Genomic DNA, 18671 nt, shown 5'->3' with positions numbered 1-18671 from the left:
AAAAAAGAAAAATTCCAAAAATTGTATTGGTCTGAACTACAATTTGTTCTGCAAAAAGAACAGTTATTTGGCATTCAGAGGTCCTATCATTGGGGGCAGATGATAAGTTCTCCACAATGGCCGCCAACCAAGTCTTGGTTATTTTTCTATTTATTGCCTTCCAGGTGCTGGAGTACCAGTGAAGGACTGCTGTCTACAGACAAGTGTCAAGAAGATCCCATTTGGTGCTATTATCGGATATGAGATACAGGCAAAGGATACAGGCTGCCCCATAGAAGCCGTGGTGTAAGTCACTCCCTGTGTAGAACTTAGACCCTATACATATTTTATATGGAAGAGTGAGACAATAAATAAAATATCATGATGTTGGATTTGTTTTCTTGTAGGTTTCTGACAAATACCATTCCAGTCAAGAACCTATGCGCCACCCCTGGCATCTCATGGGTTAAAAAATGGGTCAAAAAACTGGACAAGCGTAAAAAAGAGGCAGAGAAAAAAGAAAATAAACCAAAGAAATCTGTAAAACATCAGACGGAATGAGTCAAGGTACAAACCTCAGAGGGAGGAAAACTTACTGTTTCTCGCTTCTATACAGGAGATTCCTGTAGGAGAAACAACAAAGCTTCAACCACTTTAAAAGTATATTAAGAAATTAATCCGCACTGAATTTTAGATATAGTTAGGTGCTGAAAAGCTTGTGAAAGGTTAGAAAATCACTTTAAGAGATGGCCTGAAAACTGACACTAGAGGGCGCCTTCTACATATTGTCATTTAGTTTAAAGGGTTTGTCCGCGGCTTTTATATTGATGGTCTATCCTTAGGATAGGTCATCAATATCTGATCGGTGGGGGTGAGACATTTGTCCCCCCTGACTCCCAAGCATAGAGTTGAATCAGAGAGTAAGTAAACAGGACCCCTAACACAACCCATCCCGCCAGATGACAATTACTTCCGCAAGAATTATTATTATTATTTATTTATTTAGAATTGTTTTCTTTCACCTAAAAATACCAGCAAAAGTGAAAACCTGGTGAAATGTAGGGATGATGCTTAATTGGGGTGCAATTTACAGTTAGATATAGGAATCATTAATTGTTTGCAGACCATTTACACGATACCAGTGACGCATAGCGATATTCATCCCTAACATCTTATACTTTATATGTCAAACCCAAGAATAGTCATGGAAACTAATACAGTGCAACTATAACAGGGAGTGTTTGGTTTCAATTAAGATGTCCAGCATTTGACGAATACCCTATTGGAAACTAAACAGACCCAATTGCGTCCATGATTGAGTCCATCATGGGACAAATACAGCTTGCAAAAAAACTGATGGTGGTTCTTGTGATGTTTTCATGTACTCATGGTGGTTCTGGTGATGTAATTATATCTTGATGGTGGTTCTGGTGACACATTCATGTAGTGATAGTGGTTTTGGTGATGTATTCATGTGGTGAGGGTGGTTTTGGTGCTTTATTCATGAACTATTTAGGGCTCTAATGATGTATTCATGTAGTTATAGAGGTTCTGGTGATGTATTTATGTATTGATGGTAGTTCTGGTGAGGTATTCATGTAGTGATAATGGTTCCGGTGCTGTATTCATGTACTACTTATGGCTTGGAGATGTATTCATCACCACAAACATCTTCAGTACATGAATACGACACCAAAAGCATCATCAGTACACAAATACGACTTAAAGGGAATCTGTCACCCCCTGGGATGTATATGATCTACTTATTTGGGCATACAGGTGATAGAAATGTTAAACCAGTCCAATCTGTATGCCTCATATTAGTGGTTTTGTTGTTATGAAATCATCTTTTATATTCTTATGCTAATGATTTCTTCCAGGCCCTGGAAGAAATCCCCGCCAACTCCCCTGCATGTCACAGTTTCCTGTGATGTGCAGTTGTGGCACCGTAATCCCGCGCCTGCACCCTGCACTCCCTCCAGGATCCTTACCTCTTTTGGAATATACAATTCAGTGATCTTCTTCGCAAGCACCGACGAGTCACTGCTCTTCCCATAGGAGACAGTAAGAGGTGCAGATCGTGGAGGGAGTCCAGGGCGCAGGCATGGGATTACAGAGCTGCAACTGCACGTCACAGGGCGCTGTGACGTGCAGGGGAGGGGGCTGTCATTATAATGAAGATAGGAGGCACGGATTTCTTCCAGGTCCCCTACGCCCCGAGGCCTGGAAGAAATCATTAGCATAATGAAATAAAAGACGATTTCACAACCACAAGACCACTAATATGAGTCATACAGGTAGGACTGGTTTAACATTTCTATAACATGTATGCCCATATTAGTAGGTCATATGCATCCCAGGGGGTGACAGATTCCCTTTAAGAAACATCAATAGTAGATGAATATGGCACCAGTACCATCATCAGTACAAGAATACAAGACCAGTACCATCCTCAGTGCATGATTACGGCATTAGAACCATCATCAGTACATGAATACAGCACCAATACCATCATCAGTATAAGAATATGGCACCAGAACCACCATCAGTAAATGAATACATGTCAAGCTCCATTAACAAGCCAGATGACTCACGGATGGGGAGGGAAGCACTGCGACAAAGGAGAGATGAAAGGGGCACCCCTTAATCTTGCCCTGCACAACTCTGAGCTCCCTGACATCCCTAGATGGGTTCTTTCACCCCCTGTGGCGATCATGTTCCTAATCCCTGTCTTGACTGGCTAGTGCATGAGGCAGCAGAAATGCTAGTCCTGCTCTATCATACTGACACAAATGGAGACAGACAAGGGTAAAGAAAACAGCAATCACTCTCAGCGCACACAGACTAAGAAATGGTATATAATTGGAGAGGAAGCGTGAGACAAACCAAAAAGGGACATAAGAAGAAGGATAACACCAAACAAACTTCCAAACAGCAATCTCCACATATGACTCCACAACGGCTTCTCATTTCACAGATCACAGCTCCCAAACCAACTCCAGGGTATAGCAAGCTATCACTGGCAGCTACTCGAGTTAAGAGGTGAGTACTGTGAGGCAGTGACTGGGATCGTATATGAGGGACGTTATATATTCCCCAGAATGTGTACAGAGACCTATTAAACCTGTTGGAGTGCATTGCAGTAACAGACTCTGCTGCGGCTGGAATGAAGGTGAGCATTGACCTGGTCAGGCTATCTGGCTAAGGCAGATTAAGTAAAACCCGGCTGGGCTTTCATTTCTTGGGGGAGGCTACAGGAAGGCAGTGGGGCGGCCTCCTCCCTCCAACCCGGGTTTTCCAGTGGCTCTTGCACAGGTCCTTTAAAAACCCTGCATTAATGGTTAGTGGTGTTCAGTGTTGGGACCTGCTAGGAGCATAGCAGGAAAGCTCGGCGGCCTGTGTGTAGCTAAACCCACGCCTGGGAAGGCTCTGCGCCCGTCAGACTCTGAGCGGTCCGGCACGGCCATTGCCCACGGCAACCGTTGTTTATGGACTTGTGCGAATCCGGCTGCGAACCGGAGGACTTTCTATTTACCTGTGAGTTTGCTGAATAAAAGCTGCTTATGTTGGACTTACTTGGGTCACTGCCTCATTTACTGCAAGGTGTGAACACCGCCACCTTACAGTACTTATACCAGAGGGGAGTGGCAAACTCAGAACAGTTGAGATAACTCAGGGCAGAAAGCTCTAGGAAACAAGCAGAACTGTTTAACCCTTGCAACAACAGAGCAAGGGAAATCTGCACAGCTAATGGGAAGGCACAGCAGATCCATCCAATTCAGGTACACGTGTAGCCAGATGCCGCAATCTTCTGACCCTTCTCTGTCACGGTATCCCCATGACAATACATCGCCAGAATTGTCATAAGTACATGAATACAGCACCAGAACAACCATCAGTACATGAGCACATCACCAAAACTGTCATCAGTACATAAATAAATACAGCACCAGAACAAACATAAGTACTTGACTACAAGAACAAAGCCTAGTACAGTGATGAATTGCACAGTCCCTTATACATTTGTATCACAAGAACGTACAACTCCCAGTATGCTCTTAACAATGGTAAAGAAATACTGGGAGTTGTTATTAACTGACCGCTGTTAATAAAGACACAAATTGAATGTCGGCATGGGAACGACTGCTAAGGCATCAGTTTGTTGAATGCAGACAGCCGGGGGAAGGTGTTGGAGGCAGCCGTCGACACAGCAGTGTTACGGTGCTTTTTTTCCTTTACAAATTGCCTCCCCCTCAAAGTGACAGAGATTGCGCCCTCGGCGATTGCCTACCCATGCCTAGCCATCATCCTGGCCCTGCTCCTATCAAGTCCAGCAGCAAGAGTCTTCATAAAAAAATGATATTTTCTATATACTGCAATACTATTGTACTTAAAGAGGACCTTTTACCAAATTTCTCATCTTGAACTGTGCAAAAGATGTAATAGTGGCTTCAGAGAAGAATAAAACATTTGTTATGTTTTTTTTTTTTTTAAATTTCACCTCTCCGTTATAGAGATTAACAATCAAAGTATTAGACTAAAGAGTTAACTTTTTTGAGTCATGTGGGTGTTTTCATTGGGGGTGTATACTTTTTCTCTGTATGAGTTTCTATCTGATAATACCCGCTTGAAATTAACTGAAGTTAACTCATTAGGTGCCAAATACTTAGATTGCTAATTGTGATTTAAACTTTTATACTTTTTTATTTTATTTCTTAGTCCCCTAATGAACCTGCCATCATTTTATCATTTATATACAGTGGGTACAGAAAGTATTCAGACCCCTTTACATTTTTCACTCTTTGTTTCATTGCAGCCATTTGGTAAATTCTTAAGTTATTTTTTTTTCTCTTTAAAGTACACTCTGCACCCCATCTTGACTGAAAAAAAAAACAAAAATGTAGAAATTTTTGCAAATTTATTAAAAAAGAAAAAATGAAATATCACATGGTCATAAGTATTCAGACCCTTTGCTCAGACACTAATATTTAAGTCACATGCTGTCCATTTCCTTGTGATCCTCCTTGAGATGGTTCTACTCCTTCATTGGAGTCTAACTGTGTTTAATTAAACTGATAGGACTTGATTTGGAAAGGCACACACCTGTCTATATAAGACCTCACAGCTGACAGTGCATGTCAGACCAAATGAGAATCATGAGCTCAAAGGAACTGCCCAAGGAGCTCAGAGACAGAATTGTGGCAAGGCACAGATCTGGCCAAGGTTACAAAAGAATTTCTGCATTACTCAAGGTTCCTAAGAGCACAATGGCCTCCATAATCCTTAAATGGAACAAGTTTGGGACCACCAGAAGTCTTCCTAGACCTGGGCGTCCACCCCAACTGAGCAATCGTGGGAGAAGAGCCTTGGTGAGAGAGGTAAAGAAGAACTCCAAGATCACTGTGGCTGAGCTCCAGAGATGCAGTAGTGAGATGGGAGAAGATTCCACAAAATCAACTATCACTGCAGCACTCCACCAGTCGGGCCTTTATGGCAGAGTGGCCCGATGGAAGCCTCTCCTCAGTGCAAGACATATGAAAGCCCGCATAGAGTTTGCCCAAAATCACATGAAGGACTCCCAGACTATGAGAAATTAGATTCTCTGGTCTGATGAGACGAAGATAGAACTTTTTGATGATAATTCTAAGCGGTATGTGTGGAGAAAACCAGGCACTGCTCATCACCTGCCCAATACAATTCCAACAGTGAAACATGGTGGTGGCAGCATCATGCTATGGGGGTGATTTTCAGCTGCAGGGACAGTATGACTGGTTGCAATTGAAGGAAACATGAATGCGGCCAAGTACAGAGATATCCTGGATGAAAACCTCTTCCAGAGTGCTCTGGACCTCAGACTTGGCCGAAGGTTCACCTTCCAATAAGACAATGACCCTAAGCACACAGCTAAAATAACAAAGGAGTGGCTTCAGAACAACTCTGTGACCATTCTTGACTAGCTCAGCCAGAGCCCTGACCTAAACCCAATTGAGCATCTCTGGAGAGAACTGAAAATGGCTGTCCACCAACGTTCACCATCCAACCTGACGGAACTGGAGAGGATCTGCAAGGAAGAATGGCAGAGGATCCCCAAATCCAGGTGTGAAAAACTTGTTGCATCATTCCCAAGAAGACTCATGGCTGTACTAGCTCGAAAGGGTGCTTCTACTGAATACTGAGCAAAGGGTCTCAATACTTATGACCATGTGATATTTCAGCTTTTCTTTTTTAATAAATTTGCAAAAATTTCTACATTTCTGTTTGTTTTTTTCAGTCAAGATGGGGTGCAGAGTGTACTTTAATGAGAAAAAAAATGAACTTTTTAGAATTTACCAAATGGCTGAAATGAAACAAAGAGTGAAAAATTTAAAGGGGTCTGAATACTTTCCGTACCCACTGTATATAGTACATTCTGCAATACTATGGTATTGCAGTATATAGTTAAACTGGGTTTCTCCTATGAAGCCAACCATAAACAGGGCATCATAGGAGGACCAACATGGCTGCTATGGCTAGGTACAGAAGACCGTATATTTTCTCATCCAAGAGAATCGGTCCGATTTATGCTAATCACACTCTGATAAGAGTGTGATCATAGCGTGATTCGATTGTCTCGGAAGAGGAGAATATGGAGAAAAAATGTCTCCATCTTCTCCATTGTGTCCGTACATGGAAATCGCACTGCACTCAGATGTCATCCGAGTGCAACTCAGTGGTTTCTACAGGCTCATTGACTTGCATGGCCGAGTGTGATCCGCATATCAGATCAAAGTCGGACATGTTGTGATTTTTTTCCTGGACCAGCTATGTCCGAGGAAGAAATCAGACATATGCACGGCCTCCTGGAATACCATGGGGACTAGGGCTGTCTGTCAGGATTATGACGGATAGCACTCGTCCCATTGTTAAAGACATCTGCATGAGCCCTATAGGTCACTTCAGTAGACCTACAGCTGCAATAGTAACCCATTGGCACTCAGCAGTCATGTTGTGAGGGGGCCGATGGGCTACCGGCAAATTAGCACTGGCAACATAACCATTTAAATTCCACTGTCACTGATTGTTAAAGGCAGATGCTGGCTGGATAACACAGCCAGCATCAGCTGTGTATAGTGAAGGCTCAGTTTTTGAGCCCACTCCGTACATCCACCATTTGACCTAATTTTAAGTTCCTGGTAAGAAAGTGATTTATAATATCAGTAGTCCCTGGTGGTCAGGTGGTAAATAATGTCTATGAATATAATGTCAGCAGATGATAGTGATCCTGTGGCAGGCAATGTAAGCAAGCTTACCACTACCCACTCGTATAATATATTTTATCTATTGTACCTATGTGTGCCCTCCAACTGCTCAGTAGGTAACTTTGTGTCCTAATCACACTTTTGTCACTTAGAGGCTTATTCATCATCACTTTTCTTTTCTGGATTGTTTTATTCATTGATGTTCTTTTTGCATCAAATTCTTCAAAATGGCGCAAGAGATTTAATGAATTTTGTGCAATTAGACCCTGATTCTAGCGATGTGACACTTAGTGGGCTTTATGTTGCTTATTCAATTAAATCAGTGTTTTATCAGCAGGAGATTATCATTACAGGACTAGGTGTCTCGTGTCTCCTAGTCAACTGCTCTGTGTAACCTCGCCCCCACCACTGATAGCAGCTGTCTGTCAATATACAGCATACAAAAAAGCTGTCAATCAGTGGTGTGGGCGGGGTAATACAGGGCTCAGCATCGCCCAATGATTGGCTCCGTGATTGTCTCAAAATGACAGCATGCAGACCAGCAAGTGACACATCGCTAGAATCAGGTTCTCAGCCCCTACATCACGCTGTTCTCAGATTACATAGCAAAACCTGGTGACCGATTCCCTTTAAAAAAGTAATTCATGTTGTGTATTATTCCCAAGTCACATCCAGCATTCACAATTCTTCTTGCTTCTTTTGTGGGAGCTCAAATGACTGATGGAGCTCAGATGAGTACAAGCAAGCAGCAGACATATTTCATATAACTACCAGCAACATAATGGTTGAGCTTTAGATAAGACTAGAGAAAGATATAACAAAAATGGATAAAATCAAACCAAAATGAAAAATTATATAAATGCTAGAAGTGAGTGACTTTATTCGAGTACAACTGAATTTTTCTCTAACTTTCACAAAAATTTGTATTCACCCAAATTCGGATTTTTTGAAAGTTGTTCTGCACAAATGCAGCAAAATGGCGATCAGCTGGCCATTATTTAGATGAATCATTGAAGGCTGGCAAAAGGTTAAAAAAAAAAATAATATTCACTTTCCAACTCTAAAGTAGATTTTAAAAGAATTGCAAAAGTATTCATACCCTAAACAACATTCCTGAACAAGAAATCTTAAATATTCACAGTTATAGTTTTATAGTATAGATGAGCAACCAATATTTTCAATTTAATAAAACCCCGGGGATCTCCGGGAACCACAATTTCTGATAATCAAACCCTTTTATCTTTACCTGCTTCGCAAAACAGTACTGATTGATCTATGGGCAAGACTTCTGATTTCACTTTCCATAAAGGGGGAAATCCATTTAGGACATCTAATAATAAGCCTGATGTTGGTTTCAATTTGGCTAAATACCACAACAATAATCATAGTGGGTACATGTCTGACAACTAAACACCCACATACAGCGCGAACAAAAAACAGTGTTCTAATATGTGGTATATATAAATAACACATTTTAGTGAAAATCATTTATGTGGGGAGCATTTCTACTTAGAGAAAAATATAAATATAATAACACTGATTTCAGTGAAGAATGAAACTAATATAATACTTTCCTCTGTGCACGAAATATAACTACCATACTACTGCCTCTATGTTTAAAAATATAATGACTGTAATACTGCCCCCCATGTACAAGAATATAACTACTATAATACTGCCCCCTATGTACAAGAATATAACTACTATAATACTGCCCCCCATGTACAAGAATATAACTACTATAATACTGCTCCCTATGTACAAGAATATAACTACTATAATACTGCTTCTATGTACAAGAATATAACTACTATAATACTGCCCCCTATGTACAAGAATATAACTACTATAATACTGCCCCCCATGTACAAGAATATAACTACTATAATACTGCTCCCTATGTACAAGAATGTAACTACTATAATACTGCTCCCTATGTACAAGAATATAACTACTATAATACTGCCCCCTATGTACAAGAATATAACTACTATAATATGACTACTATAATACTGCTCTATGTGCAAAAAATTACTATAATACTGTCCCATATGTACAAGAATATAACTACTATAATACTGCTCCTATGAACAAAAATATAACTACTATAATACTGCCCCTATGTACAAGAATATAACTACTATAATACTGGCCCCTATGTACAAGAATATAACTACTATAATACTGGCTTTTATGTGCAAGAATATGACTACTATAATACTGTTCTATATACAAGAATATAACTACTATAATACTGCCCCATACGTACAATAATATAACTACTGTAACACTGCTTCCTATGTACAAGAATATAACTACTATAATACTGATCCCTATGTACGAGAATATAACTACTACTATAATACTGTCCTGGGTAAAAAAAAATATAACTACTATAATACTGCCCCTTATGTACAAGAATATAGGTACTATAATACTGCCCCTATGTACAAGGACATAACTACTATAATGCTGCCTTGTATGTGCAAGAATATGACTGCTATAATACTGCTCTATGTACAGGAAAATAACTACTATAATACTGCCTCATATGTACAGGAATATAACTATTCTAATACTGCATTCTTTGTACAAGAATATAACTACTATAATACTGCCCCAATTTACAAGAATATAACTACTATAATACTGCCCCCTATGTTTCAAAATAGAACTACTATAATATTGCCCCCTATGTACAAGAATAGAACTACTATAATACTGCTCCTATATACAAGAATATAACTACTATAATACTGCTCCTATGTACAAGAATATAACTACTATAACATTGCCCCTCATGAACAAGAATATAACTACTATAATACTGCTCCTATGTACAGGAATATAACTACTATAATACTGCTCCTATGTACAAGAATATAACTACTATAATACTGCCCCCTATGTACAAAAATGTAACTGTTAAGGGGACGGTTGCAAACAACTTTATTAATAATGGAAAGCAACTGAACCCGGGGTCCGCGATGCAGCCTGGAAGACTGCGGCCGAACACCTTCCGGGTAAGAAGGTAAAACAACCAACTAATATATAAATCCCTCCAGTGTTACTGCACACCGGAATGGGGAAAAGGGATTTGCACTATCTCCGTTAACTGCACGAGAGATGTGCGAAAAATAACGTAGCCATAGCCCTGTTAACTGCACAGAGGCTACGTAGCAGGCGCTAGGAAGTGTGTGTGACTCACGCCGGTGTGCGACCGGACTGCAGAGGAACTCTCCACGTGGCTAATGTACATGAATGTACAAGAATATAACTACTATAATACTGCATTCTATGTACAAGAATATAACTGCTATAATACTGCCTCTTATGTACAAGAATATAACTACTATAACATTGCCCCTCATGTACAAGAATATAACTGCTATAATACTGCCTCCTATGTACAAGAATATAACTACTATAATACTGCCCCCTATGTACAAGAATATAACTACTATAACACTGTCCCTATGTACAAGAATATAACTGCTATAATACTGCACCTTATGTACAAGAATATAACTACTATAACATTGCCCCTCATGTACAAGAATATAACTGCTATAATACTGCCTCCTATGTACAAGAATATAACTACTATAATACTGTCCCCTATGTACAAGAATATAGCTACTATAACACTGTCCCTATGTACAAGAATATAACTGCTATAATACTGCACCTTATGTACAAGAATATAACTACTATAACATTGCCCCTCATGTACAGGAATATAACTGCTATAATACTGCCTCCTATGTGCAAGAATATAACTACTATAATACTGCCCCCTATGTACAAGAATATAACTACTATAACACTGTCCCTATGTACAAGAATATAACTGCTATAATACTGCCCCTTATGTACAAGAATATAACTACTATAACATTGCCCCTCATGTACAAGAATATAACTGCTATAATACTGCCTCCTATGTACAAGAATATAACTACTATAATACTGCCCCCTATGTACAAGAATATAACTACTATAACACTGTCCCTATGTACAAGAATATAACTGCTATAATACTGCACCTTATGTACAAGAATATAACTACTATAATACTGCCCCTATGTACAAGAATATAACTACTATAATACTACCCCTATGTACAAGAATATAACTACTATAATACTGCTGCTATGTACAAGAATATAACTACTATAATACTGCTCCTATGTACAAGAATATAACTACTATCATACTGCCCTCTATGTACAAGAATATAACTACTATAATACTGCCCCATGTACAAGAATATAACTACTATAATACTGCCACCTATGTACAAGAATATAACTAATATAATACTGCTCCTATGTACAAGAATATAACTACTATAATACTGCCCCTATGTACAAGAATATAACTACTATAATACTGCTCCTATGTACAAGAATATAACTACTATAATACTGCTCCTATGTACAAGAATATAACTACTATAATACTGCTCCTATGTACAAGAATATAACTACTATAATACTGCTCCTATGTACAAGAATATAACTACTATAATACTGCCCCTATGTACAAGAATATAACTACTATAATACTGCTCCCATGTCCAAGAATATAACTACTATAATACTGCCCCTATGTACAAGAATATAACTACTATAATACTGCCCCTATGTACAAGAATATAACTACTATAATACTGCTCCCATGTCCAAGAATGTACTAGCACAGCTTAAATTCTGCTTGTCATTTTTATACATTAATTTTTTTTATCATAATAGAGTCTAGTATGTGCTCAGAAAATAACTGTAATTGACGAGTGCCTTTTTGTCTTTTTCTCCTAGATAACGGCGCCTTCATGTGTTTTTCTTATGAATGGTTAAGACAGGAAGCAAAAGAGGGAAATGATTTTCACATTCCTCACAGTATATTATGCTCTGATATGAAAGTTTCTGAAATGATGGCTCATAAAGAGACAGATATATTATATGGAATATCTCCCTCATCATCATTATCATTTCTATTTTCGTATTCATAGTTATGCGCAGAATTTATTCTATATAGAACTTAACTATCTTCTGCAGTTACCTATTCAGCCTTGACCTGTGATGAAAAAGGAGCGATATACTCAGTGTGATGACTATATGTATAAAGAGTTATATTTTTATATATCAAACCTGTTAAATCTATATACTAACCCTGTATTAAAACTGCAGTAATGGAGAATTTTATACTAAAATGTTTATTCTATATGGCCAATTAGGAGATGTGGGCATGACAAATAGAAACTCAAAGGTGCTAAGTAGAAGTTCATCCAGTTTTATTCTACTATTTGCTTAAATCCTGGTATACGGTAAGAAATAGTTAAAATGAAATGACTAGAGATGATCAAATCGAATTTGAGTCAAATTTTAGTAAGTTCGCAGGTCAGGATGAATTCGAACAATTTGCAATTCAATTTGTGCGAATCGGCAAAAAAATAATCGTAGTTATTTTATACATTGTAGAAGATTTTATCAGTCACAAACGGTTCACATGACATCAGGCGTGACCTTTAGGGCTTCTTGTTAATGATTTGAAGCTATCATATGAAATGATCTAGCACAGCCTATCATAGCCTGTATAAAAGCAAAGGCAGGGAGTGCAGTAGATATTTCATGGTGCTTTTAGTGTCAAATTAACAAGAGATAGGAAGAAAAAGCCCTAAAAAAATTTGGACAAATACTAGAAAGTAATTGAATAATTGCAGCAGTGAAGAAGATAATAGAAGTAGTCTGGGAATAATACAGTGATTCAATTCATAGGGGAAGAGGAAAAAATAGGAGAGGTGTTAGCAGCAGTGCCAAACTCAGTGTGATTAATCAGAGATATGGTGTAGCTGGCTTATGTCTTATTGCATTTGACTTCCCAGTACATATTTATTTTCATCATTCTTAATGCACTAAAAAGCAGAAGCAAGACAGCACAATAGAAAAAAAATAAAATCTGATATCAATGTCAGACGATATGTTTGCTTGTTACAAATGACTGTACTAAATTTTTGCATTTCTTATGCTATCGTTTTTTGTCATGGGGGGAGTTGGAAGGACCACTTTTTTCTGTTAAATATACAAAAGAAACTTCTCCAAAATACAGACATTAAAGTATGACTGTGTATGTCACAGTCACACTCACTGTGTGAGTTGATGCCAATTGTTTTTTGTACATCTATCTTACTAGTTAAATTGTACATCTGTACACACAACACCAATACAGTAGACTTTTTTGGTCGTATATGTACTCAGCGTTTCTTATTATGTCATTTTTAGTTAAAGAGTTGAATCTTGTTGAAAAACAATAAAAAAATGAATAAAATGTAGACTTTTCACTATACCTCTCTGTTTTACACACTAGTTTTACCAGTTGAATTTGATAACCATACAATCCACACCTATACTGCGTTCTACAGCCTCATTTTGCTTTCTATACTTGTACCTACCTAACTATCATTTCTCATTGTGTCTTTGCAAAATGTATGATAAAGGAAAAAGAGGTAATGGATGGGCTAGTGTAAAAGAAAAAAAACCTCATACTATAACTAAGAATATGGAAGTCGCTAACAGCAGCAGAATTACCAACACAACAATTGGCCTCCAGCAAGCATTTTAGTGTGAAGGAAGTGGAGGAGGTTATGGAATATAGCACATGCATTGTCTCAGTCACAGTACATTGATGTTACCTCTAACAGCGACACCATCAGTTTGAGTTAGTATTCTGAACAGAACAGTCTGCCTGATCACAAATGACTAGGAGTGATAATTGTTGGTCTGTCAGTGTACTGTGTTATTAAATAGGCTGTTGGTTACTACTGGGTTATCATCCGTTTCTATTTCAAGGTCATTTTGACATTACTAAGGCTGTTTGCGTTAGAGATTGAGAGTGATTGGCCACAGTCCTGGGAGATCTCAGATTGTTCAGGACAATTGGAGTACCTGATATTTGCAAAGATCATATTGTTTTAAAAAGAAAATTAGCCGAGCCAGGCAAAATTGAATTTTAAAAGATTCGATCATCTCTAGAAATGACCAATAACATGATTGAGACATTATCTTTTTGTGTCTTAAAAGGTGCTATATCAGCTTTCATCACTAGGGGGGGCTTGTGTTTATCACTTAGGTCCGTTCTTAAGTCATATTGCACGACTCGTTAAAGGGTTGATTGTGACTTGTAGGATCGCTGTTTCCAATAGGTGGCGCTATAGAGTTCAAGTCCTCTTTTTCTCTGAAGAGGCAATTTGCATATTAAGTTTCCCAGAGGAGCATTGCATGGCGAATAAGCCTCCTTACCTTGACGTGCCAGAGCTGGTGTGTCACTCTGCATAAGGAGAAACGCTACCCCTTAGACCTCACTCAGGTCCAAACTTTACAGTGAATTGTACTAAAATGTCACATATCACTAATTTTGCAATTAAGCTAAAGGACGTATAATTTATCGGGGGCATTTGCGTATGTTCTGCCAGAGGGTTGGTCTGTTGTATATGTGCCTCCTGCCATAACTTTCACTCAATTAAAAAAATGTAATGCAGCTTGGAAGATCCCTGACAGATGTGAAAAATTATAAGAAATGTGAATTTTACTTAATAAGGCAGATAAAAATGTGAACTGTGGGTTTGATACTTTTATTTTTTCAATTTTATCATTTACAATTTAATTCATTGGGGTAAGTTCTGAGTTAATGTTAAAGGACCCTCAGGTAGAGTGAGGGGTGAGGCTAAAAAGTGTTATTCTGATGGATTCCTCACATCCATACGTTATGTGGACAATCCAGTTATTTCACATACTACATGCTGTACATACAGGGAAACAGCTTATTGACAGCTGTCATTTTATTTTTAATTATCCAGGAGTAACAGAGGAATGGTACAATGTTGATTACTAATAAAGTATAATTCAGAATTGTAATTTTATAAAGAATACAAATACTTGGCAAAATATACATGTCAGACAAGCTGATGGGTCGTCTCTAAAGGGGTTGTCTGAATACATATACAGTATTACTGATCCACAAGATAGTAGATAAATGTTTGATCGCTGGGGATCTATCCACTCAGACCCATAGTAATCCCGGGAACTGAGGTCCAAAAGTCCCATTTGTCCATGAGTAGTAGTAGACATGCTTGACAAATGCTCTATTCACTTCTATGGGAATCACTTCTTAGGATTGTTGGGTTCCGTGGTTGCCAGACAACTAGTGATCATACATTTATTACCTTTCCTGTGGATGGGTACCCCTTTTGCATCAATTTTATTGCTCCAGTGTATCTACAATGTGCAAAAATAATCAACTTTGGAAGAAATCGTCATTAAAATAAAAATCTCCCAATTTGTGTATACAGCTCCCATGCAGACCTATGTGTCTCCATGGTTACAGAATGAAAACAAACCCTGCATAGTCTACACTGCAGTCATGTGTTACTCCGCTCCCTGATCCTCTTCTTCTTCAACAACATTAGGAGATGAGGCCGATGGCGGAGAATCTAACTTATGACTGTGAGTGTTATGTCTAGCCATCCTCTTACTGATAGAAAAGATTCGGTAAATGGTGACATTGATTTCAAGATTTATAGATTGCGAACTCATATGATTCTTGTAAGATCAATCTGACATTTTACATCATTTTATAGTTTCATCTAGTTTTGTTCCTGTTAAACTAACACGAATTCTGAAATAAAATGGATACTTCCTGGATGTTGTAGTCTCTTTGTATATATGGTTGAAACAATCACGAATACTGCCATCATTAAGGGCCTCATTCATCAAAACTGTCTAGAATTATCATTGTTGACTATAGCAACCAATCAGAGTTCAGCTTTTATTTTTTAAACCGCTGTGGCAAAAGGAAAGCTGTGCTGTGATTGGTTGATTTGGGCAATAAAGAGTTTTTATTATAGACAGTTTTGATTTTGCCCCATTGTGTTTGTGTCTGATTCATGGGGATGCCCACGAAAAAGTACACATACTCAGCATTCACATGGGATTACACACACATACCCAAGCAGAATCTCACGCTCATACAGAACTAAAAACAGACACGTGAGACAAGTATCATGGAGGAAATAAAGGTTATGTCTTTATGAAAGCATCAGAATGAAAAGGAGACTTAAAACCAATTAACCAATTAATTCATCTAGAATATATATATATATATATATATATATATATACACATATATATATATATATATATATATATATATATATATATATATATTGGTTAGCCATAGGCTCAGCCAAAACCAATAGCTCAATAATAATAATGTATTTATTTAGGAATTGTTCAGACGAGCATATTATACAGACACGGTCTGTCTGAGTAAAGACTGGACAGCACGCTGACCGACGTTATTCAATAGGGCTGTTCAGATGACAACATGGACTATTCTCTTCTGTATATCAGATGACACCTATTCTAGTCTATGAGTGCACAAAAAAATTGGATCCTATAAGGAACATCCATGCATCGTATGTTTCTGCTATTACCCTAAGAAACTGTATTTGATAATGTTCGTTTTAAACATATTAAAACATGTACAGATGTCATGTGGATGTAAAAACAGACACAGAGATAAAAACGGAAGAAAGTCGTTTGAGTTTTCATTATGAAAATCAGACCATTATTTATACGTTCGTCTGAACCCAGGCCTTAAACTTAAAGTCATCATCGGTATTTAGTCTTTACCATTTATTTGTACACTCACCAATAAGTGAGCGACATTACCCTTCTTTTTAACTACTTCTGGACTGCCCATAGACTATAAATGAACAGGCAGCCCACTCTTATCTCTGCACTGACATTCTAAAATGTCAGTACAGTCTAAACAGATTTTACAAGATCGCGAAGCTGTGGGTGAAGGAAGCTGGCTGTCAGCCAGAAGTCCCAGAGAGAAGATAACCATGGTTTATTACCATGATTATTTTCTCCATCCTTGTTTACACAAAGCTGAACTAGTGATGTGTATAGAAATTAGGAACCACTTACCCTGCTTCCTCCTCGGACCCAGTGAACATATGATTACTGGGCGCAGAAAGGGAACAGGAGCTGCCTGGTCCTAGGAAACCCAGTCATCTCTGCTATGTAGTCAGGGGGCTGAAATTTCTCTGTAGCTGGGGCTTATATAGCAGCCCCAGATATAAGTGAAATAAAAAAAGGAATGTATTGATATGTTAAAATGACCCCCATCCCAATGTGGGGGAGCACAGTGTATAAAATAAAATATATAATGAAAATAAATCTAAATAGCAAAAATAAAATCGAAAAAAATGTAAAAAGAAAAGACACTGCCAATCTAAATAGCTGTTTCGAGTCTTGTCCCCATAAAAAAATGTCCAATTTATAAAAATTATTTATATGTAAAGGGGAACGCAAATTAAAATGTTTTTGGCGGTCCTTTGTGGTCGTAAAAAAAAAATGTAAAATGTGAAAAGTAGACACATATTTCCTTCTTTTCTTTACATTTTTCTTCCATGTCAGCAAAAGAAGGAATATAAGAACAACATAAAACTAAGCCCGATGTGTCTTAAAAAAAAGAGGCAAACATTGTTTGAATATCTGAATGAAAAAAAATGCTAGAGCCATTAAAGGCACATGTACGATAAAACCCCAAAATGTCACTGGTCAGGAAAAGGGATAATTGGTCCTGTCATGAACTGGTTAATAAAGATGGTGTGACAACAATACTGATAAAAACACAAATAAAAAATAGTGTGGGAAGGAAAGTGACAGCACCTACACAGTGGTATAGGAGATTTTTAAGGGCATTTTGAGTCCCTAAGCCCCAGGAGAACTTCTTAAATATTATACAAGTGGGCCACATGGATACCAAAATCCAAAGACCCACCTGTCCATGGGTAGATGTTTTAACATACCCCTTGCAACAACATATACTGTAATAGGCTGCAGTGGCTGACCCTAGATAACTCTGCCCAGCAGCAGAATAAACTGTTTTAGGTGGAAAAAAATTCCCTCCACAACCAACTAAATACATAAAATAGTATCTAACATGGTGATTGAGTTGCCATGTGGATCTTTCCATATAGTCCAGGATTCTTCCATTCTGTGACCAGGTGTGGATTAAGAGTAGCAAGGGCCCCGGGCAGTTTAGAAGGCGCGGGCACCCCCCCCACACACACACCTGATTTATCACATGATATGTCACATAATCCTCTGTGATAGATCATGTGATAGTTCACGTGAAATTAATTTGGCACAATATTAATTATAATAATTTTTTTTAGGCTGTGTGCCCACTATGCATTTTTTAAGCGTTTCCGCAGCGGGAATTCCGCTGCAGAAACGCTTAAAAAACACTTGGTAGAAGGTCTGCCATGTTCCCCAATGATAATCCGCATGTGCTGTGCACATGCTGTGGAAATTTCCGCTGCGGATTATCATTGGTGAAAAATCCGCAGCATTACCAATTATTTTGCGGAAGAGCGGCGTTTTC

The 18671-nt window shown here is 38.2% G+C and overlaps 1 protein-coding gene across 1 annotated transcript in view; it reads left to right on the top strand.

Annotated features, from left to right (window-relative positions):
• LOC141268723 (C-C motif chemokine 21b-like) overlaps positions 1–15916 on the top strand; it is a 71494-nt gene extending 55578 nt beyond the window's left edge. Inside the window, exons 2-4 of the mRNA XM_073680347.1 lie at positions 165–285; positions 387–546; positions 12035–15916. Of these exons, the coding sequence (XP_073536448.1) occupies positions 165–285; positions 387–540 (275 nt within the window). The 3' untranslated portion in view covers positions 541–546; positions 12035–15916. The remainder of the gene's footprint in view (positions 1–164; positions 286–386; positions 547–12034) is intronic.
• Positions 15917–18671: the final 2755 nt, after the last annotated feature.

This window comes from Phyllobates terribilis, unplaced genomic scaffold, assembly GCF_046119375.1.
Source record: "Phyllobates terribilis strain yellow unplaced genomic scaffold, ASM4611937v1 Scaffold_1__5_contigs__length_1240528914, whole genome shotgun sequence".
In the NCBI taxonomy this organism is placed as follows: Eukaryota; Metazoa; Chordata; class Amphibia; order Anura; family Dendrobatidae; genus Phyllobates; species Phyllobates terribilis.
Note: the sequence above shows the minus strand (reverse complement) of the source record. Positions and strands in the feature narration are given on the sequence as shown.